General features: G+C 45.6%; 11 protein-coding genes across 11 annotated transcripts; 4 read left to right on the forward strand and 7 right to left on the reverse strand.

Annotated features, from left to right (window-relative positions):
- Position 1: 1 nt before the first annotated feature.
- On the reverse strand, positions 2-1,219 carry TRIVIDRAFT_90293 (uncharacterized protein; the record flags this gene model as incomplete). Its single annotated transcript, XM_014099346.1, has 4 exons — positions 2-850; positions 918-975; positions 1,038-1,048; positions 1,123-1,219. 4 exons carry the CDS (start codon positions 1,195-1,197, stop codon positions 110-112), a joined length of 885 nt encoding a protein of 294 aa, XP_013954821.1.
- Positions 1,220-1,684: 465 nt separating this feature from the next.
- On the reverse strand, positions 1,685-3,021 carry TRIVIDRAFT_58873 (uncharacterized protein; the record flags this gene model as incomplete). The annotated part of the gene is made up of 2 exons (XM_014099347.1): positions 1,685-2,830; positions 2,941-3,021. The coding sequence occupies 2 exons, from the start codon at positions 3,019-3,021 to the stop codon at positions 1,685-1,687; spliced, it is 1,227 nt and encodes a 408-aa protein (XP_013954822.1).
- Positions 3,022-4,162: 1,141 nt separating this feature from the next.
- TRIVIDRAFT_69153 (uncharacterized protein) lies at positions 4,163-6,322 on the reverse strand (the record flags this gene model as incomplete). Its single annotated transcript, XM_014099348.1, has 3 exons — positions 4,163-5,366; positions 5,436-5,726; positions 5,790-6,322. The coding sequence occupies 3 exons, from the start codon at positions 6,320-6,322 to the stop codon at positions 4,163-4,165; spliced, it is 2,028 nt and encodes a 675-aa protein (XP_013954823.1).
- A 632-nt stretch (positions 6,323-6,954) lies between these two features.
- TRIVIDRAFT_58874 (uncharacterized protein) lies at positions 6,955-9,124 on the reverse strand (the record flags this gene model as incomplete). The annotated part of the gene is made up of 8 exons (XM_014099349.1): positions 6,955-7,259; positions 7,296-7,434; positions 7,492-8,008; positions 8,071-8,169; positions 8,228-8,482; positions 8,533-8,644; positions 8,694-8,947; positions 9,006-9,124. 8 exons carry the CDS (start codon positions 9,122-9,124, stop codon positions 6,955-6,957), a joined length of 1,800 nt encoding a protein of 599 aa, XP_013954824.1.
- An 866-nt stretch (positions 9,125-9,990) lies between these two features.
- On the forward strand, positions 9,991-10,460 carry TRIVIDRAFT_49075 (uncharacterized protein; the record flags this gene model as incomplete). The annotated part of the gene is made up of 2 exons (XM_014099350.1): positions 9,991-10,295; positions 10,349-10,460. The coding sequence occupies 2 exons, from the start codon at positions 9,991-9,993 to the stop codon at positions 10,458-10,460; spliced, it is 417 nt and encodes a 138-aa protein (XP_013954825.1).
- Positions 10,461-11,415: 955 nt separating this feature from the next.
- TRIVIDRAFT_223948 (uncharacterized protein) lies at positions 11,416-12,270 on the reverse strand (the record flags this gene model as incomplete). Its single annotated transcript, XM_014099351.1, has 3 exons — positions 11,416-11,658; positions 11,733-12,170; positions 12,226-12,270. 3 exons carry the CDS (start codon positions 12,268-12,270, stop codon positions 11,416-11,418), a joined length of 726 nt encoding a protein of 241 aa, XP_013954826.1.
- Positions 12,271-13,009: 739 nt separating this feature from the next.
- On the forward strand, positions 13,010-14,475 carry TRIVIDRAFT_69156 (uncharacterized protein; the record flags this gene model as incomplete). Its single annotated transcript, XM_014099352.1, has 3 exons — positions 13,010-13,019; positions 13,077-13,887; positions 13,956-14,475. 3 exons carry the CDS (start codon positions 13,010-13,012, stop codon positions 14,473-14,475), a joined length of 1,341 nt encoding a protein of 446 aa, XP_013954827.1.
- Positions 14,476-15,625: 1,150 nt separating this feature from the next.
- Positions 15,626-16,908, reverse strand: TRIVIDRAFT_134789 (uncharacterized protein; the record flags this gene model as incomplete). Its single annotated transcript, XM_014099353.1, has 3 exons — positions 15,626-15,899; positions 15,976-16,486; positions 16,572-16,908. Coding segments are annotated over 3 exons (1,122 nt in total), but the record flags the coding sequence as incomplete, so codon positions are not given.
- A 1,791-nt stretch (positions 16,909-18,699) lies between these two features.
- TRIVIDRAFT_223951 (uncharacterized protein) lies at positions 18,700-19,871 on the forward strand (the record flags this gene model as incomplete). The annotated part of the gene is made up of 5 exons (XM_014099354.1): positions 18,700-19,083; positions 19,147-19,264; positions 19,320-19,419; positions 19,477-19,712; positions 19,771-19,871. 5 exons carry the CDS (start codon positions 18,700-18,702, stop codon positions 19,869-19,871), a joined length of 939 nt encoding a protein of 312 aa, XP_013954829.1.
- Positions 19,872-20,416: 545 nt separating this feature from the next.
- TRIVIDRAFT_223952 (uncharacterized protein) lies at positions 20,417-20,705 on the reverse strand (the record flags this gene model as incomplete). The annotated part of the gene is made up of 2 exons (XM_014099355.1): positions 20,417-20,425; positions 20,499-20,705. The coding sequence occupies 2 exons, from the start codon at positions 20,703-20,705 to the stop codon at positions 20,417-20,419; spliced, it is 216 nt and encodes a 71-aa protein (XP_013954830.1).
- A 661-nt stretch (positions 20,706-21,366) lies between these two features.
- TRIVIDRAFT_154427 (uncharacterized protein) lies at positions 21,367-22,363 on the forward strand (the record flags this gene model as incomplete). The annotated part of the gene is made up of 3 exons (XM_014099356.1): positions 21,367-21,414; positions 21,505-21,752; positions 21,814-22,363. 3 exons carry the CDS (start codon positions 21,367-21,369, stop codon positions 22,361-22,363), a joined length of 846 nt encoding a protein of 281 aa, XP_013954831.1.
- Positions 22,364-25,361: the final 2,998 nt, after the last annotated feature.

Below are 25,361 nucleotides of genomic sequence, written 5' to 3' on the forward strand. Positions count from 1 at the left end.
TGCCTTTGTTACATACTGTATTTCATTCCTTTCTGAAACCACTGTGTCTTATAATTTTCTTGGACTATGTAGATAATGCATTTTCCCACCAGCTCCTCTAAAATCATCTTTACCTGTCCAGAGGCTCAACTGTAGGATCCCAAGCACAAGGGCTGTACTCCGTCGTCGTCAGGTCCTTGACCTCCTCCTCCGTCAACTCAAAGTCATACAGATCCGCATTCTCCGCAATACGGCTTGGCGTAACACTCTTGATCAGAGGAACAAGGCCCTTCTGCAAGCTCCACCGCAGCAAAACCTGCGCCTCCGTCTTGCCGTACTTCTTGCCCACAGCAATAACCTTGGGATCACCGAACCGCTCGCCACGGACAATGGGGCAGTAAGCCTGGACAGCGATGTTTCTCGCGTGACACCACTGCACGATGTCGTCTCTGGGCAGCCAGGGGTGAATCTCCCATTGACCGACGGAAATCACACCGCCCTTGCCGGCACCACCGCGCTCGGACTCGAGCTCCTTGATGTACGCCTCCAGCTCGTTCAAGTGGTGGACACCATAGTTGGAAATACCAATGGAGCGGACCTTGCCGGCCTCGACAGACTCGACGAGGGCCTTCCAAGCGCCCTTTCGGTTCTCAATACCGCCGTAGGGAGAGTGAATCAGAACGAGATCAAGGTAATCCAGCTTAGTCTCCTTAAGGGCAATGTCGACCAGATCGAGCGTGTTCTGGTAACCGAGGGGCTTCTCGCGCACGGGGACCTTTGTGGTGAAGAAGACTTCCTCGCGGGGGACGCCAGAGGCGGAAATGCCTGCGGCGGAGGGGCCCTGGTTGCGGTATGCGGAAGCAGAGTCAATCTGTAATTTGTTATGAGTATCGTAAAAAGCGAGATAATTGCTTCATGCGTCAAAAGGCTACACATACGTGTCTGTATCCGATTTTTAACGCCTCTTTGCAGACATCGGTAGCAACAGCCGCAGCACTGCCAAAAGCGTCAATACGACTCACTCATTGCGAATTGCATAGTATCAAAAAGTGACATACGTTTGGTAGACCTAAAAGCGCACTTGTAAGCACCATATCGGCAAGTTAAAAAGGGGGCATTTTGAGTGAGCTTGCAAGAACTTACTCCAAATCCTAGGAGGGGAATTGTGTAGCCCGAGTTGAGCTTGACAACAGACTGTAATGTGAGTTTCTGCGCCATTGTGTCTGTATCTAGAGTTAAATCTGAACTGTCAACTCAGTTGTAAAGTCAACAATTAAAGAAAAAAAAAAGACGCAATGAGAAAGCAAATGGAGTGCCTGGAAACAATTTATATTTATATCATCGAATGATGTCAACTGCGCTACTGAGGGGTCACAACCTCCCATGAGGGGCAATTCATTAGCCTCCCATGATGCGAGTCCCACTAAGCTGCACAATGCCCGGAGTTTGTGGCATCTTTTCTCCTCTTTGGGCGAATGCACGCTGAATCGTCGACTTTAACGCCGAGGTGCGAGAGCGGCCAAAGTTGCCCGCCGGGTTGCATTTAATTGCATGCATTGCATGAACAGGTGGTGCTGACAGGTCTATCTATCTCTGTTGGGAATATGGAGGAGGAGGCTGTTGACTCACAGCTCAATCAGTAATCATCATCAACAAGAACTCGCTTTTTGAACTTTGTATGAACCTTGTATTTATCCAATCTCGTTTAAATCACGCTGTCTAACATGTCTATTTCATCCTCCTCATTCCGTCTATCCGGCGTCGGTTCTGCAGCCTGTTCCTCCTCGTCCTCGTCAAGATCGTGCATGGGATAGTTCAAAATGGCCGCAATGTTCCCCAGCATCTTGAGGCGCTGCCCGCTTTCGTGATCGCTGCTTAATATCCGTGCCTCGCCACCGTCCAGCTTGACCTTGTCCACCAGCGCAACGTACTTTTTTCGTGTCGCCAGGTCTTGACTTCGGAAGAGGGAGTTGTTGATCAGTAACACTCCTCCGCCAGGCCCGACTGCGCCGTCAGCAATGGCCTTTTCCACGGCTCTGCTTCCGTACCATGCTCGTCCGTCGTCGAGCTTGAGCAGCTCAAAGAAGTTGTCCATGTACTGCGCCTCTTTTGCGTAGTTCATATCCTTCATCTTGGCCAGAACCTCCGGGCTCTTGAGCACCTCGTTTAAGCTGTGCACATGTCCCGAGTTGGCATGTATTACCGTCGCCTGTCTTGACACGGCCGTAAGAACCTTGTCTGACTTGTCGCGGCCCTGTTTCGCAATGTACTCCTTAAAATCCGTCGCAACAAATCCAGGGCTCGCTAATAGTAGAGGTCTTGATTCGGAAAAGTCGACTGCTCTGAGTAATGACGACAGCGTCTTGTCGAAGAATCGTCGCATGCCGGCATCCTGGTCTGAGGCGGTATCGCGCTTCTTGGGCACTACGCTCTCCACGCGGGTCTTGAGGACGGTTCGGAATTGTGTAATGAGGCAGATATTGGCGAGACCTTCCTGCATCACCACGGCGGCCATGGCGCCGTTCTTGTCGTCTGATAGGGCTTGCGCCAGGGTGGCCTTTGCTACGCTGTCCCAACCGTCTGGCTTGACCACGGTAAATGATCTGTTGATCTCGATGTCGAGAGTATGATGGGCGCCCATGGAGACATGGTCGTTTTCGGCGGCGACAACGCCAGAGACGCGGAGGGAGGAGACGGCGGGATCGAAAAAGGTCGACTTGACTCGGATGGCGAGGTTTGTGTGGACTCGCTCGGCCGCTGGCACGCCGGTGCCCGGGTTGATGTTGACGACTTTTCGGACGGCGTGCGCATGGACGAGATCGCCGGGAACTATCAGGTTATATGCATGCCACTGCGGGTAGATGCGCCGTTAGCCGTGCTGTTGCTGTTCATGTTCATGTCGCGACAGCTGCAGTCGCAAATGAACATGAACTGGCGGGGCGAGTGAGTGATGCGACTGACCATGTCCTCTGGATCCTCTGGCAGGAGCGAGACCTGCTCGTCCTCGAATTCTTTGGGAATGTGTCGCGACACGAGCTTCATGGTGAATCTGGGATCAAACGCGGGCTATGACTTGATTTGGTTGATCCGGAAGCAGATTCAAGGCGAGGCGATGCTTTTGTTTGGAAAAGATGACTCGCAACAAGCACAAGCTGTCGGGAGAGGCAAAGATGCTTATCGCGCCGATAAGCTTCAGTGGCTGTGATCGCTGCCTACAGGCCCATGTCCAAGGTTTTTAGGGCGGTGCTCCACTAATGACGTTGGTGAAGATATTAACAATGGACACCTCATTATTGGACAACATGTATACATGTCCTGGTACCTATGTACCTATAATGCATTGGATCTTTGCGCCTTGGGCCCTAAAGGAGCAATAATAGCTGGGGAGCAAGCTTCCTGACAATACAAACAAACATAGGTACTAGGAAGCTTGGGTTACCTTATATCAGATTGCTGGATGTGGATAGGTAGCTGGACAGCTGTTTGCAAGTGTATGTACTCCCAGCAACAACCTGTAAGTGCCCAGATATAGGTAGATCACTTGCTTCAGTGTCTCTTGACGCTTTCTGCATGTATTTTGTCTTGTTATATGGTATACTTACCAGATGGCTCGGCAATGTCCTAGGCAAGCATTTCTTCGTCTGTCTTGCCATCAGCAATTTCTTCTGCTTGGATGTCAGACACCCCCAATGTCCAGGAAGGGGTAAAAGTTGGGGCTTGAAGTGGAAAATCAAGACGGGCATCTGGGAAGAAAGAAATCGAGAAAGACGTTCATTTTCGCATTCAGTTTCCAAGTACTTATATTCCCCTGCATGCTGTCTTCACGCCAATCACTCTCTCATGAGTTGTAATACGTCGAAAACTGCACAAGACAGGATGTCAAAGCAAGACCCATCATGTAGAGAGTTTAGAACATACATTTTGACCAGCACAGTTTTAAACGACCAATGGAATCATATGATAGACAGCCAACTAGGTTAACCAAACCAAAAGTTTCCGCATTCTTAGTACTTTTTCCGTAAATCACCTTTTGCTCAATAGCATTGAGACCTTTAAAGACATACTACAAGTATCTCCTTCGTGGCCTGCGCACATCTTGAGACTCCTGTATTCTCGTGATACAACGAACCACAGCTCCAACACATGAAGCACCATACTTAAATTGACAACTTACATGATATCTTTACCACGAATATGCCTCGACTTTGAGCTCAAATTCCGTCTTACCAAGCTTGCTAGCTGCCGCAACAGCTGCTCTGGCCTCGTCACACAACCCACCAGGCCCACAGACAACTACGCCTACCGTTTCCCAGCCCGCCTCTATTTCCTTGTCCAGCAGCTGCGAGATATCTAGCCTACTCCCAACCCTCACATCTTTGTCTGAAATGGCACTCAATGCTCCTTCCAGGTCCTCGACCAGGCAGCGGGCAGACTCCTTGGCACTCCATGCGAGCTTGACGTTCCAGTGGTTGTTGACAAAGGGCAAAAGGCCTGTGATTCCAATCCCGCCACAGATGAGCAAGAGGCGATCGCAACGCAGTATCTCACGCATCGAATTATTTGCGTATGGACCCTCGATAAACGTCAAGAGACTCTCGCACGCGGCCAGGTGCTTGGTCGCTCCGGCCGACTTTCGCACGTAGACCGTCAGGCCAATATCGGGGCGGGCGGTTTGCGAGACTGCCATGGCCTTTGAATCCACCGCGGCCGTCTTCTCCACATCACAATGGTCTTGTGGTCTGTCTGCGGAACTCTGGCTGATGGAGTCCGAGCTGCTGCGTGCTGGGCATGACTGCAGTGTAGCCGTTTGCAGAACGGAAAACGGATGGTTCTCCCAGGGCCGGAGAGGATGCAGCGTGGGGAAGTAGATGTAGACATGCTTGCCAGGCTCGGAGCCCCAGCGGATGCTAGGGATGTCGATGCGGACAAAATCTTGACTGAGCTCAGTGACCTTGGCTCGGCATGCACCGGCCATGACTATGCGTAAAACACGTCCCAAGCGATCGAACGCCCATATTGCTGAAATGGCAATCATCCAGTCCTCGTACCCTCCAAGGAATTTGTATAGATCGTAGGCATGGTACCAGCAGCCGACAATGAGCAGGGCAGAAAGCACAATATGTTTCAGCAGGAAGAACTCATATGCATAGTTGCGAACGTAGAGGCGGCTGCCAAACGTGAGAATGCAGCAACACAGCGTGGCCGCAATGCCCCAGATCCAGTACGGCGCTTTAACCTGGTCGTCGTACGTTCCCTCGGCCTTGTATAGCACCACGGCTATAATGGAATGGATCAGGACTTGCAGCGTAAAGATTCGAGCGATCCAGCGGTGCAGCACGAGAAATGTCGAGTGCGACCAGTTCGTCACCCACAGGAGGATATTGTTCCTCCCGCCAAAGAGCCATATGAGAGGGGCAATGATATACGCAAAGGCACCGGTTCAGTAGAGGACGTACGCCATAATCTCGCGCCAGGTGCTGGAGTACCACGCGTTGGGCTGCCGGGACTGGTAGCTGACAGACGTTAAAACGATGTTGAGGATGAGAAACACGAGGATATAGAGCGTCTGGCCGATGGTGGGCGCATTTCCAAGCAGAAAAGGCAGTGGACGGGCTTGGTAGGTGCCAATGAGGCTTGGCCATACAAGATACGGCTTGAGCTTCCTGAAGAGGGTCGAGAAGAATGGCAGATACCCAAGCCAGGTGAATACTATGGGCGTTCCGAAACCAAAAACGAGCATTGCAATACTACATTACGTGCCGGTTAGATTTTTGGTAAACTCTCTATTAGACAGGAGGAGGGGTTTTCACCCATAGGCGTTCTCATGCACTGTTTCACGCTGCACACTCGTCAAGACGTTCCATTGCTCTTGATAGACTAGAGGCGAGACGAGGGCCGTATCGTTAAGCCATGTATCCTGTGGAGTGAGCTGAATTGTAGGCGGGCTAGATATCGTTTGCAGCGTCTCCGAGTACGACCATTTTGGAGGGACACCTATCTCGCCGGCGTTGGACTGACCCGTGGCTTCGGTTTCCCAAAAGTACTCGAGCTTTGAAGTCGCAATGCCCTCTGGGACACATTTGTCCTGGATGCACCAGGCAAGACTGGTAAGATAGGGGGTGTTTTGTGCCCAGCACGCCGAGGTGGTCGTCATGGTCATCATCCCAACGGTATCGCCCATGCTGGAGCAGGAGAGCATCAACGAGTATAGAGACCGCAGGCAGGACATTGCGCAATATGGGTCGTAGGGATTCACCGGAAAGCCATTGAGAGCGCCCTGGAATGGAGCACCCGCAATCACGCAGGTGCCCAGAAGGACGGGGAGAAAGAGAGTCTTCTTCATGGGCGCAAAGCAACAGCTCGGATCATCGAGGCAGAATTTGAGGAATAAGAATCACTGAGGGGCATATGGCGCCAATTCTATGGGATATATCTACACCTTCATGGTGGAGTAGTCGAGGAAAGACACCAAAAACGTGCACCAGGATCATATTCACCGATGGTGAATAGGTAAAACTCAGGCTAATGTCGAAACTGCCGATGAGGGGATTTGAGGGAGTTTTTCATATCTCTACGTGTTTAGAGTCTTGAAGTCACATATCCATAAAAGGATCTATTGCAGCTAATGATGTGACAACGAGTAAGAGTCCGCGTCGCATGCTTAGTGTGAACTGAAGAGAGAAAGAAATATATAGCGTGATCCAAGCTGCATGGTCATAAGACACGGAGATATGGAAAAGAGGTTCGCTTAGATACCAACGAATGAGAGAGTCAAGATTATAATCAATAAAAATATGCTAGTTTAGCTTCGGCAGTAATAATAGTGGGTTCATGGAGGATGATACAATTCATGTCTATTCATTTTTGTTCATTTTCTTCTTCTATAAACTACTCTAGGTGGGTATTCGTATGATAAGTCTCTCCTATGAACGTTTTATTCCCTATGAATCATATACTCTTGTATGATGAGTCTACTCATGCCCAAGAGAAATGCTCGGAATGAAAATAGACTTGACCGGCTTTTGAGCCTGTAAGAATCTTTAGGTTTTCTCCGGCGGCAGCATTGCGTACATCGTTCTGCATCGTACTAGGCCCACACACATAGACGTTGAGTGACTGCCCAGCTTCCATGACCCGCGTTGCCTCTTCCTGGATGATCTGGGGTAGCTGTGGTCGACCCTCGAATTCCTTTTCTGGTATAATGAGCTTGTGTCCCTCCTCTGGAACAATTTTATCATCTGCCGATGCGGCGGATTCTTTCGAAGCTGGGTCTTCTACAGCTATATTCGTTGAATTGACCTTTTGTGAGTCCTGACCAGTCAGATACACTTGTACATCAATATTAGATGATGAATTTGTTGCTGAAACCTCCGATAGCAACTCGTTGACAGTTCGGAGAAACCATGTGCGGCTAGCAATGTCTCGAGTCACCAGGATGACGCGCAGCGAGAGAGGCTCAGAGTGGCGGCTTTTCGAGAGGCTTTCGCTGTTCTTGCTGTCTGTGGCCGCAACTTGGCCTTGCTCTTCATCTGCTGCCATCCAGCGGTGTCTGGCAAATTGCTCAATGAACGGGAAACACCAGCCAGCGCCGGAGCCACCTGCAATGACTAGGAGATGGCCACTATCAATGTACTTCTGCTCATTAATGCCTCCATAGGGACCATCGACGAGTACGGGAACCGAACTCCCGGGCCGCTTTAGAGCGTATTGCTGCAGTCTAGCGGTGAGGCCGCTTCCCTGACGAATATAAAAAACGAGCTCAGACTGCTCATTCGGATCCACTTTAGGCAAGGAGCAGATGGTAAAAGGGTGAGACGAGAGGGCGTGCAGTAGACCAAAGCTTGTAAATCGCAGGAAACAATGCTGTCCAGGTTTCCAGCTGAACTTGACTGGAACTGTGATGCGAATGAAACCATTGTCTTCTACAAGAAGCTGAGCTTTCTGGCCGAAACCATACTCAAAGTAAGTCCGGAGCCAGGGGTAGACGTAACAGGGAACATATACAGCCGCTGTAGCGATGAAATAGTCCCTGTGGATGTGTTAATACTGGCATCGTTGTGTGCTATGTACGCTACAGTTGATTATTCTTACCATGAGGAGAGCCTAAAGCCGCAGTGCCAAAAGAATGTCAGCATAAATAAAACGACAGCAATGAAATGCGTCATCTTGAAGAATTCATATCCAAGGTTCCTGAGATCCGAATTAGTCACGTCCCTTGACATTAATGGCCTTTATATTTGCAGCTTACCGGATTGTGCTATGAGATGCAAATGTGAGCCATGCTTGAAAAATGAGGGCAACGATGCCGGTCCAGTAAAACACAAGATTGGAAGAAAAATGGTGTTGCATGTCGTGAAACCGGATGTGGTACACAATGAATGGGAATGTGTGCATTAGCGCAAGGACAAAAAAGGCATAGGAAATCCATCTGTGGAAGACCTGGAGCCTCTCGTACGAAACTCCCGTCGACAGCGTGATCCAATTCGCCTTACTTGCGGTTGCGCTGGACACTGTTAGCATATTTGCAAACTCTGTCGCTCTGAGTTGACGTACAAGACAAATGGCATACATGCCAGACTCAACCATCCAGATCTAGTCGCCAGGGCAGGCGAGTTACCATACATCTTACTTGACCAATAATAAGGCTGTGGAATCAAGTCTATACCTAACCAAACCATTAGTTTAATCTTGACGTGAGTTTGATCTCGGCTTACAGAAGAAGAAAATGGTCCCAGCGAGTCCCAATAGGAGAATTCCAACCGGGGCTGAGTTCCATTGAAGCGACTTGACGTGGAATCCACGGTAAGAGAGATATCGAACAGCCGCAATTAATTTCTGCCATATCAGAGGCCCTCGGAACCTTCTATAACCAAGAGTTTCCGACAGAAAATGGCCAATAATGAAAATACCAATGGCGCACATAAAAAATGCGATGGTTGGCAGGGCAAAGACCCAGTCGGCGATGTACCTTTACGGGAAAATGCGTCAGTTGATCACTGTTGTATGAGGATTCCAGTTTGTCGTACCAATAATGCCAGCGTTGCTTATACCAGTCACATTCTTCTGCAGTGAGTGGATCACACTCAAATATACGGCTCGAATGCAGCTGAACTGGCTGAGGAAGCCATGCGGGATTGCCCATCATCTTTGCGGACTTTTTTGGGAGTTGATTGCTCCCCTCTCTATTATTCGCAAGTTCAGAGTGAGACAAACGAAAATAATACGGCGACAGAAAGAAAAAAAAGGGACAAGGCAGAGATTTAAGCAACTTAATAAGACTTACAAACCTCTTGCTTAAAGGTAGCGGACTTGTTTTCTAGCACGAAATGTCCGTCCCGCCATTGGTCCAGAATTATTGTCCGTATATTGACTGGACGGAAAATATTAAACAAGCGTGCTAGAGAAAAAGAAGCATAAAACTCCTGTGAACTGGTGGTCTGATTAGATTTCATTATTATGAGAGCGCGTTTGAGCAAGTTTCCACGCTGACTTGCAAGGGTCTAAGAAGAGATGGTGTCGTATCACATCCGATAACCTTCATTACTAGCCAGTTAATGGGCCCTTCTTTTTGCCGTATTTGATCCGGCAGATGGGATTTACAAGTTACGAATCCAAAAAGAGCAGAAGGCGCAGGAAGAGTGATCCATGTAGTCCCCACTCCTTCAAAGGAGACTAATGTTGCACCTACATGAGAGTATAAGCGCGTGTTCCGGCTTTACAAATATAAGGGTTGCCACAGAAATTTGTCGGCGGATTCTGGCTATCCATCTACATACTTATTCCGAACCAAGCATTAAGCGCGTTGAATTGGCCATACAACTTGGGCTCCATTTTTGACCGCACTCGTTACTCATACAAGACTCTGTACCGCAGTATCACATCTGTCATTTGAAGATGGATATGTCTATGCCTGGGTCTTCAACAGGCACCATGGCGGCAATGCCCATGCCAACTTCAGCAGACGGCTCCATGCCTATGGATTCGTCTTCTGGTATGATGACAATGGACTCGATGGCCATGACTTTCTTCGCTGCTACAAACACACCTCTGTTTTCATCCGCCTGGACTCCCAACTCAACAGGACAGTATGCCGGAACTTGCATATTTCTGATAACCTTTGCGACCATTTTCAGAGCTTTATTGGCAGTTCGGGTCAACTTCTTCCAAATCGCAGACGTACTCGAACGCCGACGTGGTAACGGCAGAATACCATCACACCAAACCATTGAAAAAACGACAACCCGCCCATGGAGAGCTAGTGAAGCTGTAAATCTGGCATTTATGGATGTTATTCTTGCTGGCGTTGGCTATTTACTGTTAGTACGACTTAACATATAGGAACTCAAAAAGGTTGCTGACTTTGGGATAGAATGATCGCGGTAATGACTATGAATGTCGGCTACTTTATGTCCGTCCTTGCTGGCGTTTTCTTAGGAAGCGTAGTGTTTAATCGCTTCTTGCCTTCTTCTACAGCTCATTGACATACCCATCTTATGGAACTGAAGATAAGAGGATATCCATGTTACATTCTTGTTTCTCTTTGGGGAGACTAATGCAATATGTATTTACATTGTCATTACGTCAAGCTGTTAATAATTCACCGTAATTATAATATTTTCCCCATGGATTATCATAAGATCCATTCCTTGTCTTTCACATTCTTTGTAATCCACGATTTCTGCGGGCCATGCCCCTAGCAGAGGCAAGAGAGAACCAGCAGCCGACAAAATTCATACAGTGATGTTGAAAGAGAAAGGTTTGGTATCGTAGCTACTGTTGAGATGAGAAAATATGTAAACTCTAGGGCCTCATGACCTACTTTTGATTAGCAATGAGTGATAGACAGGAGGCCATAAAGAGGGATTGCAACAGCATCGTGAGACTAGAGAGCAATGGCCTTAGTATATTCAAGTTGAATTGCTATAAGAATGTGAAAATTTATATTAGTACATTTTTCACACTGCGCTTATTATCGTTAATGGTTTTGCTAGTTATACTTAGACTAATTATATCCGCCTGAAGGTTGCCTTCGCGATGAACCCCTTCAAACCGTAATGTATTGCCAAAATAATGCAAGCAGAGATTTCAAGTTGACATTCAGAGCTAGCTGTATGCAGAGACTCTAGCTAAATTTGGTTAAGGAGCTTGTCAAGGATCTCTGGGCGAATGACTGGCAGCTGGATATATCTATGGCTGACGTCTCATCGGCCAAGATTAACAATAACATAGGTACACATGCTACAGCCTCTGGTAAATAATAAAACTTATATTTCGAGAGAAATTATTGTGGGATCTGATGTCTTAATCGTTAGGTGAAATATGTGTTCTTCTCGTCAAGTAATCCAGATGATTCAACCGCCACGTCTTCCTTTTCGTATCGCCTAGAAATCTAGAGAACTTCAATCGCTGTTGTGGAAAGAACCTGACCTCTACATATCAAATATCCACGCGGTTAGTATTGAACATGGGATCATCGGCGAGACTGGCGATGTAGGTGATGGTGATATCCCGAGCAAGCTCGATTGCCTTCGAGTCGTGAGATTGAGGTAAATGTTGGAATACGACACGGCCCTTCTTGTCTTCAAACTCTTTGCACAACAAAGGCTCAGCGAGCGACGAGTAAAGACGGAATTCGCAGAAGTAGAGCCCAGCGTCTCCTGAAACACATGAAGTGACATCCTCATGAACGTCAGTATACTACAGTATTAGGTTTTGAGAAAAGATGTGGGCTGAAATTAGATTGAGGGACTCACTGGATAACGTCGTTTTACCTTGCGCCATGCAGTCTTGACATCCAATGACGTTGATAGCATCTCTGGCAAGCCAAGGCGCCTAAGCTGGTCGGAGTCGACGAGCTTGCCATCGTCACCGGGGAGGTTGTATCCATCTCTGTGCGCTATCGTCTCGAAGCGGAATTGATTAGGGTCCCATCCCAAAGCAATCATACCAAGATGGAGAATAAAGTCGACATTGACATGTTCCTCCTTGTCATCCGGCTCAGGCTTTGGCAAAAATAGCGAACGTTTGCCGCTCCATATGTCACGAGAGACATACCGGACATCGTCGTAGGTATCCAAGGTGTCACGGAAATACTTGAATATCCGGATATCGTTTTGGTTCGACCTTGTGATGATATTCGGCAGAGCATCTCTGACCAGCTGAGATGTGTTGTGATCATACTCCATGAATGGCTGAGGACAAAGTGAGTGTGATTTCCAATGTCCACCCGTCGATCCGAGGACTCACAGGATTGCCGGTCACAACCACATTCAATGTGCCTGGTGACGCCATCCTAGAGGTACTGGATTCTCTCTCGAGTCTGAGGGCCAAGACTGCCGGGGTGTGATAAGGGGCTTCAGGTGAGTTCTCAACGCCACTTTTGGTGAGGCTTGGAGCGCGTGAGTGTAAAATGCTAGGTTCAGCTCCTTTTCTTCTCGAAATGACGAAATGCAAGCGCTCATTCGTCATGCTTCTGTCAGCAAGGCTGTTGCGTGTTGGTGCCCAACGCTGTGTTGCGAGGCAGCCACTGATGAATGGCTGGGGGGCAAGCGTCTCCCCCCCTCTCTATGTCTGCTATGCATGATGCTATTGGGTTACGATAATTGTGATTCACATTATTAAGTAGGTAGGTGTGTTGCGCGCATGGGCCACGTCACTGTGTAGCTTCTCATGCACGTGTGCCGTCCGCCTCAAGGGGGACAAAGCACTGGGAAGTCCCTTGTCTCTGTCTAGGTACATATTCAGCCGGGGTACAGTACAGGTACTGGTATCCATATGGGAGGTACGTACAATGCCTCATGATTTTGGGGGCCGCACTGCCAGGATTCCGCAGCCAATTGCGCGACTTACGATTCTAATAGTCGGGGGAGTCATCCGGCTGCTCTCGCCGGTGCTGCTGCCTTGTTCACGAGGCCTTTGAATTCCTGGTTTCTGGTATAAATTTCACCGAAAGACACCCGACTTGTATCATCTGTAAGTCTGTTTGTATTAAATCTGTGTTTAGACTGTATCCCGTAATTTTCACGGGGAGATGTCGAGCTGTACGAAGTAACTTTGCATCGTTTCACGGCATTCTAGCTCGACTAACTTTATTTCAGTATCGAACCAAGGACTGTCCTGGAAGCAGTATCTTCCATTTAACCGATCTCCCAGACCAATTCCCGACCCCAGCAAGAATGAACGCCGACTGCTCGAACGCTGTTCAAACAAAAACCTAGAACAGGTCTCATCAGGAGAACTTGGGGCATATTTGCTCCATCTGCGATCACTTACGAAGAAACTATGGTTGGGCAAATGGGACTCCCTGATTGATCAAGAGTACATATTGCACGAACAGCCATTTGAGAAGATTGTCCAGCTCTGCTACGAAGTTGCCGATGTGCTTCGGGAGCATGGCGCGATCTCCATTAACAAGATAGTGCAGAAAATGCAGGGAAAGAAGATTATTCGTGTAGATACCGACCAGTCCTATGACTCATACGGCCTGATTTTCAGTATCTTGGGATGGCTATCGCTACTGTACATTCCGGCGATACAAGATCAATCAGGCGAAATGAGGATCATCACCCAGTCCACTCAGCTGACAATAAAAGATAAAATACCGACGGAGTTGGTAAGCAGGCCGTTGGATGAGCTACTGCGAAAATTCGGAGAACTCCTCCCCATTCGAGATATCGGACGAAACGAACCTGTTTCCCAGATCAATGCACAGGCGGCCACGCCTACTAGACTGGAAGTTTCACACATGAATGTGGCAACTCTCAAAGACATGGCTAACATGCAAATAATCTGGGTGGACTCATTGAGCGAGCATCTAGAATTTGATCCGGCCCAACCATCACTGAGCCTGTTCAAATGTCCATCTTTCTGTCGCATCCAGAAACAATCCGATGAATCGACTCTCGCTATGTAAGTACATATAGCTTCTCCACTTTACCCATTCCCCCACGATATCAAAACTAATGACCGTGTCTTAGTATGTTACGTGACTTCTATGAGGATTATGAGAAGCCCAGCGAGGACTTTACCGTTGCAAAGCTGCTCAACGAAGTCATCTTGTCTTACGTGTTGCTGTTCAGATCTGACAGAAGGTCACGGAAAGTATATGAACGCTCAGAGCGCGCCAGGGCTGCACTGTACAGAGAGGGGAGCCACTTCTACACGGATCCCTTCCTGGATGAGCTTTGCGGCAATAGAAGCTCGTCCTGGTTTGCGTTTGGCGGACCGATACGTGAATCATATGATTCGAGTGTTGATTTTCCAGTGTTCAAGGCCCGTCTCGAGAGGATCCAGCAACATGTCAAAGATATACAGCCGAACCGTTTCATGTCACTCTGGCGTGATCAGCGGGACCTCAGGCTCTGGTACACTATCTGGGCGGTCATAATACTCAGCATCATTGGCATTGTCATTGCAGCGATTTCCATGTTTCTAGCTGCGATTCAAGTCAATTTGGCAAAGATGGCTTACGAGCTACAGCTCAAAGGTCAATCCTGATGACAAAATCCCACTACATCTCTCAGAATATCAACGATCAACAAGATCGGAAAAGCAGTCCCAGCTCTGTTCCTCGTCGGGTGCCTTTGGGTGAAGCCCTAAACGCTCCAGCTCGGATTTGACCCTTAACGCCGCTGCTCTGTACGTCGCCGCATCAGCCGAGCGTCCTTGGCGATCCCATATTTTAGCAATCTGCCACTTGACACGAGCAGTCTCGCCTTGATCTCCTCGACGTGACTCGTTGAATCGGGTAATGATGAGTGCTTTTTGGAGATACTCTAATGCCTGTTCATCGTTCTTTTCGCGATCGGCCTGCCGCTGCATGCATACGAGAGCTTGGTGATAGAGGGCCGAGGCAACACTTTGATGGGTTGGTTTTCCAGGATATTGAAGGTCGTAAGCTCGTTGTAGGTACTGCATAGCAAGATCTATATCATTTTCTTGGAATGCAATCTTTCCTAGTATGTATGCAGTCCTGTTGGTGCCCATTAGCATGTGATACATCATTGGAAACGTTGATAGCAAGTAGTATGGGCACAGTCACTTACTCCCCATGAAAATGGCTGTTGGGGCCATAGACCTTGGTTTGAAAGGACTCGGCACCCGCGACATCATTTTTGGCGATTTCGAAATTTCGTAAAGCTGCTTGCGGTCGACTCCGGTTGCGGAGGTATCTATCTATGTTGAAGCTCTGTTGAAGTTCTTCTGGTGCAGCATACGATATTGCGAGCGCCTTATCGACGTACTCGATCGCCTCCTCACTTCGAAACAAGCCAAACAAGGCTAGTCCAATAGCACTATATGCATCTGCCAATTCTGGACCTGTTGTACTCGAGTGTCGCTCTCGTATTTGAAGAGAGTGCATGAAGAATTCGTAGGCAGTTTGGTACCGTCCGCGCCGATGATCAATAGTGGCGACACTTTCGCAGAGGTAGGCATATAATAAAGAATCTTTATCGTCGTATGCGTCCGCTGCCCTTCTTCCAAGTCTTTCGCCAAGTACTAATGAGGATATCTCGCCACAGAACCTGAATCATACTTCAATATTAGCATTGGAAGCATGTGTCATGTCTCTCTCAAGAGATACGTACCACGTTGCGTCAGCCAACATGGTGTACAGAGCTGCGTCCTGTACATTCAACCCAGTAGGCCTAAGCGCCTCGTATTTGTCCTGGGCAGCCTCAATGTGATGGATTAGCAGCTCGCACGTGTCCCATACTTGATACATCTGTCGTCGCAGCTCTCGTTTGGGAAAGGCTTCACACAGCAGGCGATAGATGACTTGAAAAGTTTCATGGCGCTGTGTGTCTGATTGGTAATCGTAGTATGCCTCTTGGACAAGCCGATGGAGCGAGATCATCTCAGAGTCCTCGTTGATCTTAATCAAGGACATCCGAAGCAATTGCGCTTCAACCTCTGCGTAGCTATCAATCATATTAGGCTCATATAATTTGATTCAAAGGAACGTTCACGTACTCATTCACATCTGTCAAGAAAGACCAGGTGTCCGGAATTGCGTGTGTCGTATTAATTAAATGGCGCGGTATGTCGTCAGGGGCACAGAAACAAATCAAACCTAGTAGACGGGAGCTATTTTCATCCAGGCTCTCGAAAGCGGTCTTCCACACTGTCTCGAGATTATCGGTATAATAAGGGTTCCTTGGGGCGTATTTCGGTGGCATGCGGAGGGATTTCTTGTTCTCTTTGAAAAAGGGCAGAAAATGCTTCATGGACTTTCTTCTCACAAATATCTGGCTAGCTGTGATCTGGATTGCCAGTGCCAGGCCTCCAAGCATCTCAGACAGCTCTTCAGCCAAAGAAATATCTTCGCTTGTTGGATTCTGCTTGCGAGCAAGATTAAGCAAAAGCTTGCCGCCTTCTTCGGGCGTGAAAGGAGGAATCTCCAGTGCGCTTGCGACGGGGGAGGCCGCAACGAGCTCGCTTCGACAGGTCACCAAAATTTGGCCGTTGCCGGTAACAGGCCAGTTGGAATTCAATAGATCGTTGTCGTCTACATTGTCGAATATGATGAGCCAAGACGTGTCTGCATCTTATCAGTAAGGCGAGATTGCCCAACGAAGAAAGGCATCCCTCACCAGTTGTTTGGAGCCAATTCCACATCAAGAAGCGAATCCGTTCTGCAGACATGTTCTCCTCGTAGCCTGGAGGGCGTACTTGGCCTGCCGCATGAACCAGAGCTCTCGACATGTCCATTGCTGTCTGTGATGGGATCCACAGGACAAGCTGGCACTCCTCTTGTATCTGCTTGTTGGCGTATTCAAGTGCAACTTGGGATTTTCCAATACCTCCAATACCCCACAAAGCGACAGACCTAACTGATTGCGGTTCATCCGCAGAAGTTACCAGAGCATTACGAATCTCATCTAGGAGATCGGCACGGCCGAAAAAGCTTGGATTCCGACCAAATGGTAGCTGCCAGTAGGGGAGGCTTGCGGCTTCTTTAGGTTCCAAGTTGTGCGTTCGAAGAGATTGAAGAACCCCTTCCTGCTTCAAGCTCATCTCAGTAATCTGACGGGCTTCAACCAAGCGACGCAAATGTTCAATTCTCGACGAGAAATTCTGCAAATTCTTGGAAAATTGATTATTGATGTTGTCCCAAGATGCGAGCCCAATGGTTCGGCCGTCATTCTTTCGGAAGTGCTTGATGGCCATAGCACCCGCAAGCAGGAGATCAACCAGGATGGCGAAGAACCTGTCCAGGAGTTCTGGATCCAGGTCGACTGATCTTCTGTACACTTCGAAGAGTTCAATTTTATCGCTCAGTTCCAACAGGTACTGAGTGACATCTCTCAGGGCTTCATCGGAACGGCTACCAAGCTGCACAATTCAAATATGAAATTAGCTACAATCGTTTTTCTAGTGATATAAGTATAGAATATATTTGATCTCCAGAGTTACTTGCCTGGATCAACAAGAACACCACTCCCCACACACATGCCAGACTAATCGAGCCAGATCCGGCAGCGGAAGCCAAGAAGATGGCAAACGTTTGTAGGTGTAGCAAAGGGGATTTGAGCTGTCCCAACAGACGAGTGGCGATCCCTCTAACTCCTTGTTGCTGGATTTTGTGAATCTCAAGGAGCAATTGATCTGTACTCCGGACGTTTTGTACAAACTCGAAGTCATCCTCACCCAAGATGTCTCGAGTAGACTGCAAGGCTTCATCCCACGCATTTTGGAAATCGTCCTTCCTTCATGCACGTCAGAAAACCAATATGTTTCATCCCAAAGGCGCATTTCAACGGGTAGTCTCACGTGTTTGCCATGATCTAGATCTCAAGCCTCTGAGCCAGATTTAAAATGATCATTGAGCAGAATCAATTCGCGGCTGTGGTGCTTAATACAAGCCCTAATGCGGCCAAGCACGGTTTGTGCTGGAGCTAAAACCCGGGGAATCCCTGCATAAAGCGGACGCTCATGTACACACCAGACTACTACACTAGATATTTTAGTGTCTACCTCTATTGGGAAGTATATTGGCGCTATTGGGCCACCTCACCTCGTGGTGTCTCTCTTACACGGGCTTCTTGGTTATAAGCTGGATCAACAATGGGGGAGATGAGTCTCCGCAGGGCGAGCAGCGCAAGGCGGCCACTCTCAAGTTTTCTTATCGCTTAGAAGGTAGACTTGCTCTGTGTAGCATCATTCATTGGATCGGATATGAGGAATGGCGGTCAGACCTATAGTGGCGGACACGGGCCTTGCGAGCCTCAAGGTGATCAAAAAGTTATCAAAGCGGCACAATTCGGGCGGGGTTTGTGTACATACAGGTACTTGTGAGGGATTTTTTTTTGCTTTTGTCGAATCATACCATCTTGGTTTCTGCATCATGCAAGAAAGTGCCAGGCTGTCACAGCAACCTTCACACAAGATGGCTGGTTACACCATGATGTGATTTGTCAGACCGGGGCATCAGGCGGACGTAAGAAAATCAATCTCGGCAGTAATTTGCATGCCTTGGCGTGTACGAGCATTGAGGCGATTCTTGTCACTCTCTTATCTTTCTCCGCGGCACGAGGCCTGCCCTAAATCATTTTGCCCATAGGTATCAGTGAATAATGATAATTTACCATATATAGAATCAATATTGCTTAACACAAAAGTATCATCGATGGGTTTGGCAAGTGCAATCCTATTATTATTTTCTCTTTCACCCACAGTTCCTCACAAGGCACGCCAACATTTCCTACTTCAGCCGCATCAATGATTTCTATTCCTTTGCCTACCACTGCCAGATTGTCCCATCTTTGTGATGACCCAATCTACAAGGAAGAAGTGCCCTATGAGATCTGGGCCGACAACGTGCCCAAGGATATTGAGCGAACAAATGTAAAGCTCAATATTGTGCCAGACTGCCCTCTTACTGATATCAGAGGCCTTGATGACGAGGACAAACCGCAGCTCGAAACATGCGGGTTCCAGTGGTTTCATCAGGACTTTCCGTACCATACTGGCTTGCATGGCGCTGACGATGTAAATACTACGACCCAAGCACAGAGCAACACTCTGGACGGGTACCTGACCACCATGTCTGACTTTCTTTCCGAAAGACTGGGATGTGAGAAGGTAGTGTGCTGGGACTGGCGAGTAAGCATATTGTGTCTGATAATCATTCAGCATATAGCTACTAACACGGGGATTGTTTGGCAGGTCAGGCGTTCAAAATTGACGGCCCCAAGGACGAGACCTAATATTTACAGCTTGGAGCATGTCGATGCCACTGACCTCAGAACAACAAAAATCAACAGCTCTCATATCATTCATGCGGGTCCGTATTGCGTTTCCAAATATTGACAATATAGACTCAGCTGAAATTGGACCAGATGGCTCGCCGGAATGGATGCAAAAGGTTATTGCTAAGGTGACTACACAAGACGAACAAATGTGGGCGAAGGGTGGCAAGTATAGGACGCGAGTACTTACGTAAGTGCAGACTCAGACTTCACAGTATAGTAGAAAGAAACTGATAAATTTTACCAGTGTTTGGCGCCCCCTTGTAGACGTTGTGCAGACTGATCCGTTGGTGTGCTGCGACGTGCGTACAGTCGATGAGTCCGATTTAGATATCGTTCAGAAAGTCATGGATAACACAGTGGAAGAAAGCATGTATCTTAAAAGACGGGAGCAACACCAATGGTATTGGATGAGCGATCAGACCCGCGACGATGTCCTTGTCATGACCGTATGGGATTCGAGAAGGCCTCTCAGTAAGAGCGGTAAGCAGAACTTGTCTGGTGTCGATAGACATCACCTCATCGCTAACGTCTCTCTTAGTGGCAGTCCCTCACTGTGCCATGGTCCTCTCACAGCATGTACCGGATGCCAAACCTCGCGAGAGCATAGAACTTAGATTCGTGGTATGGAACGCGGAGTAAAAGACGGCTGGACTCCATGACAGAACTTGATGCAAGGACCAGAATTACACAGATTCCGATATCCTGGGCACGGGTGGCCATTAGAAATGTGGCTCATCCTTTCCCGCCTCTCACGTTCTATTTTCACCATTCTCCTCTGTTCTTTCCTCTTCATCCCATTCTTTCAGTCTCGAGATATATTCAATGCTGGAATGGAAAAATATGATTGTCTTCAGCAAATTTGAGGTGTCCGCTAAACGAATTACATCCGCGCGTCTGTCTCTATCTTTGAGCATCAGACTGCTGAATCGGGTACCGGGTAAAAAGAATCACATAGGTATTTGCGGGGAATATTCATTATCAAGCTATATCATATCACAGACAATTCTTATACACTGGTTTAAATACTTTCTGCATCACACTGTAGGAAAGACCACATGCCAGTCAACGAATAAAGTGGTTTCAATTGATGTGTATTTAAGCAAGTATCCAGCGCAAACACTTAAAATCTTCGGGCTACACGCCTTATTACTTGGTACTCTCTCATCCCGGAGACTTTGTTAGGATCATTCATTCTTGATAGATCGTAGGTCAAAATTACTTACGAGAGTTGGCGGTGCCATGGAGAACTCAAGAATGTGCGTTCACATTGTTGCCAAAAAGGCGCATGTCCCGGACCTGACTGACATGGACATCGTCCTTGGCGGACTTGAACTCTGGCAGCTCGCGCCAGGGCTCTTTGCGGTTGTCCCCAGCAGAAGTGTCAGAACCCTCCAGAGCCTGAGTGTGCTCGGGTGTGTTTGAGTGAAAGAGCTCGTTGGGAGCGTTAGATCCATTGTCAGTATCTGAGGGCATATTGAAGAGTTTGATTTAGGCTTGGTGGCTAAGTAAACTTCTGCTTAGTATCAAAGATTCAATTATCAGGTGAGTGGATGGTTGGTGAGTTCAAGTAGGAGATTAGGGAGTCGAAATCCCTCATTATGTATTATTCCAAAGGGCAAGAGGGATGGGGGTGGGAGCCGTGTCAGTACCCGAAACATGCTCTCAACAATTCTTCTGTGATAGCGCAGGTTATGTGAAGGAGCCTCATTTGCCTTTTGGTGGTAGCACCGCATACAGGATGGGCGACAGTTACGAAAGCCAAGGCTACCCCGCACGTTATGACCAATTTATTGGCGGTCAGGTAATCTGAAGCTCAAATCAAATTGTGCATTCATTTCTCTCCTGCAAGCCTCACCAACTTCGTCACCGACCATAAGAGCTCGTGCAAATCCTACAAAGTCACTCCAAGTCACTGCGACCGGTTGTTCCTTTCTCTTTTGCCGCTTTATCCGAGCTGGTCAGCCCGATAGTAAAAACACGTCAGTGCTGGATGCCTCTTCTGCGGCTCCGCGCTCGGACTTGGATAATTGGCACCGACCTTCTACGCAGTCATCGTTTCCCCCAGCAACAGAAAGGCGACCTGCGTCTTCTCCATACGTCCAAATCCTTTCAATCGCTTCGCTCAGCACCAAAGATGGACATCCCACTTTTGCCCCTTTGCGATGGCAACCAGATACCGATGGTGAGCTCCATGTAGACAGAACAGTCGCGTATCGTCAACACTAACGAACGTCTGCAGCTTGCCTTAGGTACTGGAACGGCCTGGTTCAAGGAAGTTGGAGACACGAAATTTGACCAGCGTCTTGTGGACCTAGTCAAAACGGCCATCGAGAAGGGTTTCTACCATCTCGATTGCGCTGAAATGTATGGGACCGAAGAGGAAGTTGGCCGCGCCATTCAAGAATCAGGCGTTCCCCGCGAAAAGCTTTTCATCACCAATAAGGTCGCCCAAGGCATCGACGATATCCATGCAGCAATTCAGGAGAGTCTCAAGAAATTGCAGACGGACTATTTCGACCTGTGTGTTTCCCTATCCGATAGTCAAAACGATCTTGTGGCAGAAGAACTAACGCCATCGCAGTTATCTGATCCATATTCCATTCTTTGCCAACTCGGATGCTGACTTCCAACGTGCGTGGAAGTCAATGGAAGAGATCAAAAGGGCTGGCAAAGCCAAGTCCATAGGCGTAAGCAACTACTTACGCCCTCACGTCAAGGCTACGCTGGCCGGTGCGACTATTCCACCTTCTTTTAACCAGATTGAGTTCCATCCTTATCTGCAGCGCGGAGACAATTACTTGTCGTGGTTGCGTGAGAATGGCTTGCAAGTGGGCTCGTTCAAAGGCCTGACTCCCGCATTCAGGGCTCCTGATGGACCACTGCTTGAGCCCTTGGCCCGCATTGCCAAAGCGCATGACACCACTGAGGTAGCTGTCCTCATCAACTGGATCATACAGAACAAGGTTGTGGCTGTGACCACCACCACAAAGCCTGAGAGGCTGGACGAGTATGCCCAGGCTTTAAAGATCAAACTGACCCAGGATGAGCTACAAGAGATCACGGATGTAGGCTCCACGTACCACTTCCGCACATCTTGGCCGGAGCATTTTGAAGCAGATGATCGATCATGAAAGATAGTTGCCATGTCGGTATGGGGACTCAAGCAAGACCGAAGAGCAGTTATCATAGTTAGCATATCCGCGTAACTCAGAGTCAGCCTCAATCTCGTGTTTCAGACGAACAGATAGACAGCTAATACATGGGACCTCAATGCTAGAGTCATATTGATAGCTTTCTTAATAATGTTTCGTTTTCAAAAGACGCTAAACCTAAGCTCCCATGGCCTTGCGCTACGCCATCAAATAAGTTGTTGACAGTAGCTCTACATAATACTAGCTCGGTAATTTTCTGCTCATCAAGAATGTGGCAATTGATACGAGGCGCTTTTGTATCTCTCTTAGTCTATATGATGGATTATATGGTAGAGGAAAATATTGATTATTAACTATATTCGACATTTGCAACGCAGTATTTTAAAGTGGCAGATTATTAACCCGCCTTCTTGCGGCTTTGCAAATAGACTAATCCACTAACTCTTCTACGCGAGCCTTAACTCTTTTTAACTTTTGGGGGTCCCTAAAAGGTAATTTACTGTATTAGGTCCTTTTTGATGTAAGCGTTTTATTAAAAGTAAGGAGATTAGCAATTTAATGCATTATATTTATTAGACTATAGCTATTGCTATAGCTAGAAAATAGAGCTTATAGCGGTTATTTTGGTACCCTTTAGAGCCTTTTAGCTAGCTTATAGCGTTAGCTACAGCAATTTATAGCTAATTATCCCCTATAACCCCTATAACCTTTGGTAACAAGCTATACTTGTATACCGATATTCCAACCTACCCTATAGCTTATAAGCTATTGCCTAATTAGGTTTAGCTCATAGCTTTTTTAATAGCCATTGCCTAATTAGGCTTAGCGCCATAAGGCCTTATAAGCTTATAAGGTTACAGGGAATTATAGTGCTTCAAAGCACTATAAAGCATAGCTTTCCAAAAGTTCAAAAATCGGATTTAATTTTAAAAGACCCACTTTAATAGGAAATCTAGCCAATCAGAGGGCTAGAATCCTGCTTATATAAGCGCTCTAAGCCAATAAGATTGCTTAAATAAGTGGGTCTCCAAGATCCTAAGGGGGAGCCTTGCAAAAAGCTTGAAAATCGCGAAATCCGGATCCGGGCCGATTCCTTTACCAACAACGAAAACGGATCCCCAATAAAGCTTATAAACACTCAACGATTACGCAACCGGCAGAAGGAACCAAGATACATAAGCTATACCAAAAGATAGCCTGATTTCAGGGCTATCTAACGGTAGTCTTTATGTATCCCAATTCTAGCTATTAGTATCGATTTTTGGAATATAAATAGTAGAGGTTTTTCCTGAGTTTCCTGTACTAGTAACTAAAATCAATCAACGAATTCAACAAGCAAAATTGACCACTTTTGACCACTTTTGACCCTTTGTTACTAGACCAGTGATAAGTCTAGCTACCCTATAGCTTCAAAGTCTTATAATATTATAGAGAGGTATTCTGGGAAGTAATATACTGGAAGATTAAGTTAAGCGTAATGTTACGACCTAAACAGAAGTGCATACCCCCCCCGGGTAAAATGCAGAAGGAACGACCAATTAGGATTAAGGATTCTAATGCTTACTCCAGTATATATAACTTAAGAAATAAGCCTTAACACTAAAGTTACAGGCTTATTTAATATAAAAGGATATTATAATATAAATTTAAAAAAATAACTAAATATATAAATTTACTTTATTATAATTATTTAAATAATTTAAATAATTAATTATTAATAAAAATTAAAACTAAATATAAATTATATTTTTTATTTTACTTTTATATATTTTTAATTATAACTGCTTAAAAACTATTTTTTATTTTTTTTATTAATATAAACCTATAACTTAGGTTTATTACTTTAGGAACTTTTACTTTATATTAAAAATAAAAATTAAAATATTATATATTAATAACTTTTATTTAAAAAAATACTAACTATTTTTTAAATAAAAGAAATTATTATACTTAAATTATTTAGCGTTAATACTTTAATTAATAGCTTTAATAGATTTTAAATAAATAATAAAAGAAATATTATTATAAAAGATATAGAAAATATTAATAAAATATTATAAAAGTAAGTTATAGCTTTTTTAAAAGTATTTATTATTAAGGTTAATAAAATTAATAAAAAACTAAAAAAAAAAAATATTAATATTTTTATTAAGTATTAATTACTGCTTATATATAATAAAAATATTAAAAAACTTAAAGGATATTTAATTTAATTTAAAGCTTACTTTAAAGACTTTAAGAATATTTTTAATACCCTTAAGAAAAAGGTTTACTTTACTACCTTATACCTTAAAAAATAAGCCCTATAGTAATTTAAACCTATTTTAAATAATTACCTAAAAGCTAAAACTAAAGCAGTTAATAAAAAAACTTAAAAAATCTTTAGTAATTATAAGAAATATATAAAAGAACTTAAAAAAGCTTTTAGAGATATTGGAGATAAATATCTTTAAAAAAGTATATAAAGAAAATAAATATTAAATAAACTAAAGTAAAAAATAATAAAACTATATTATTAAAAATAATAGTAGTAAATTAAAAAAAATAAACTTTAATATTATATAAAAGAAAAAAAACTTTAAATATTATAACTATAGTAAACTAAGTTATATAATTAAAAATTATAAAACCTTAAAAAAAAATAAAAGAAAAGATAAAATCCTTAAACTTAAAAAAAAAGTTTATTTTATAAAAAAAGGAAGCTAAATAATAATATTTTTATAATAAATAGATAGCCTTATTTATAAAAACTTTAACTTTAAATTAAAAGGTATTATCTTAAATATAAAAATACCTAAAAAAACTAATATTTAGGAAAATAACTATAAAAAAGACTTATAAAACTATAAAATACCCCTAACCCTTTAATATACTATAAATATTATTAACTTTAAATATAAACTACTAGAAGTTAAAAAAATTAATAAATTCTAAATATAACTAAATATATATATTAAAAGCTAAATATAATTAAAAC

Source organism: Trichoderma virens, assembly GCF_000170995.1.
Source record: "Trichoderma virens Gv29-8 chromosome Unknown TRIVIscaffold_79, whole genome shotgun sequence".
Lineage (NCBI taxonomy): Eukaryota > Fungi > Ascomycota > Sordariomycetes > Hypocreales > Hypocreaceae > Trichoderma > Trichoderma virens.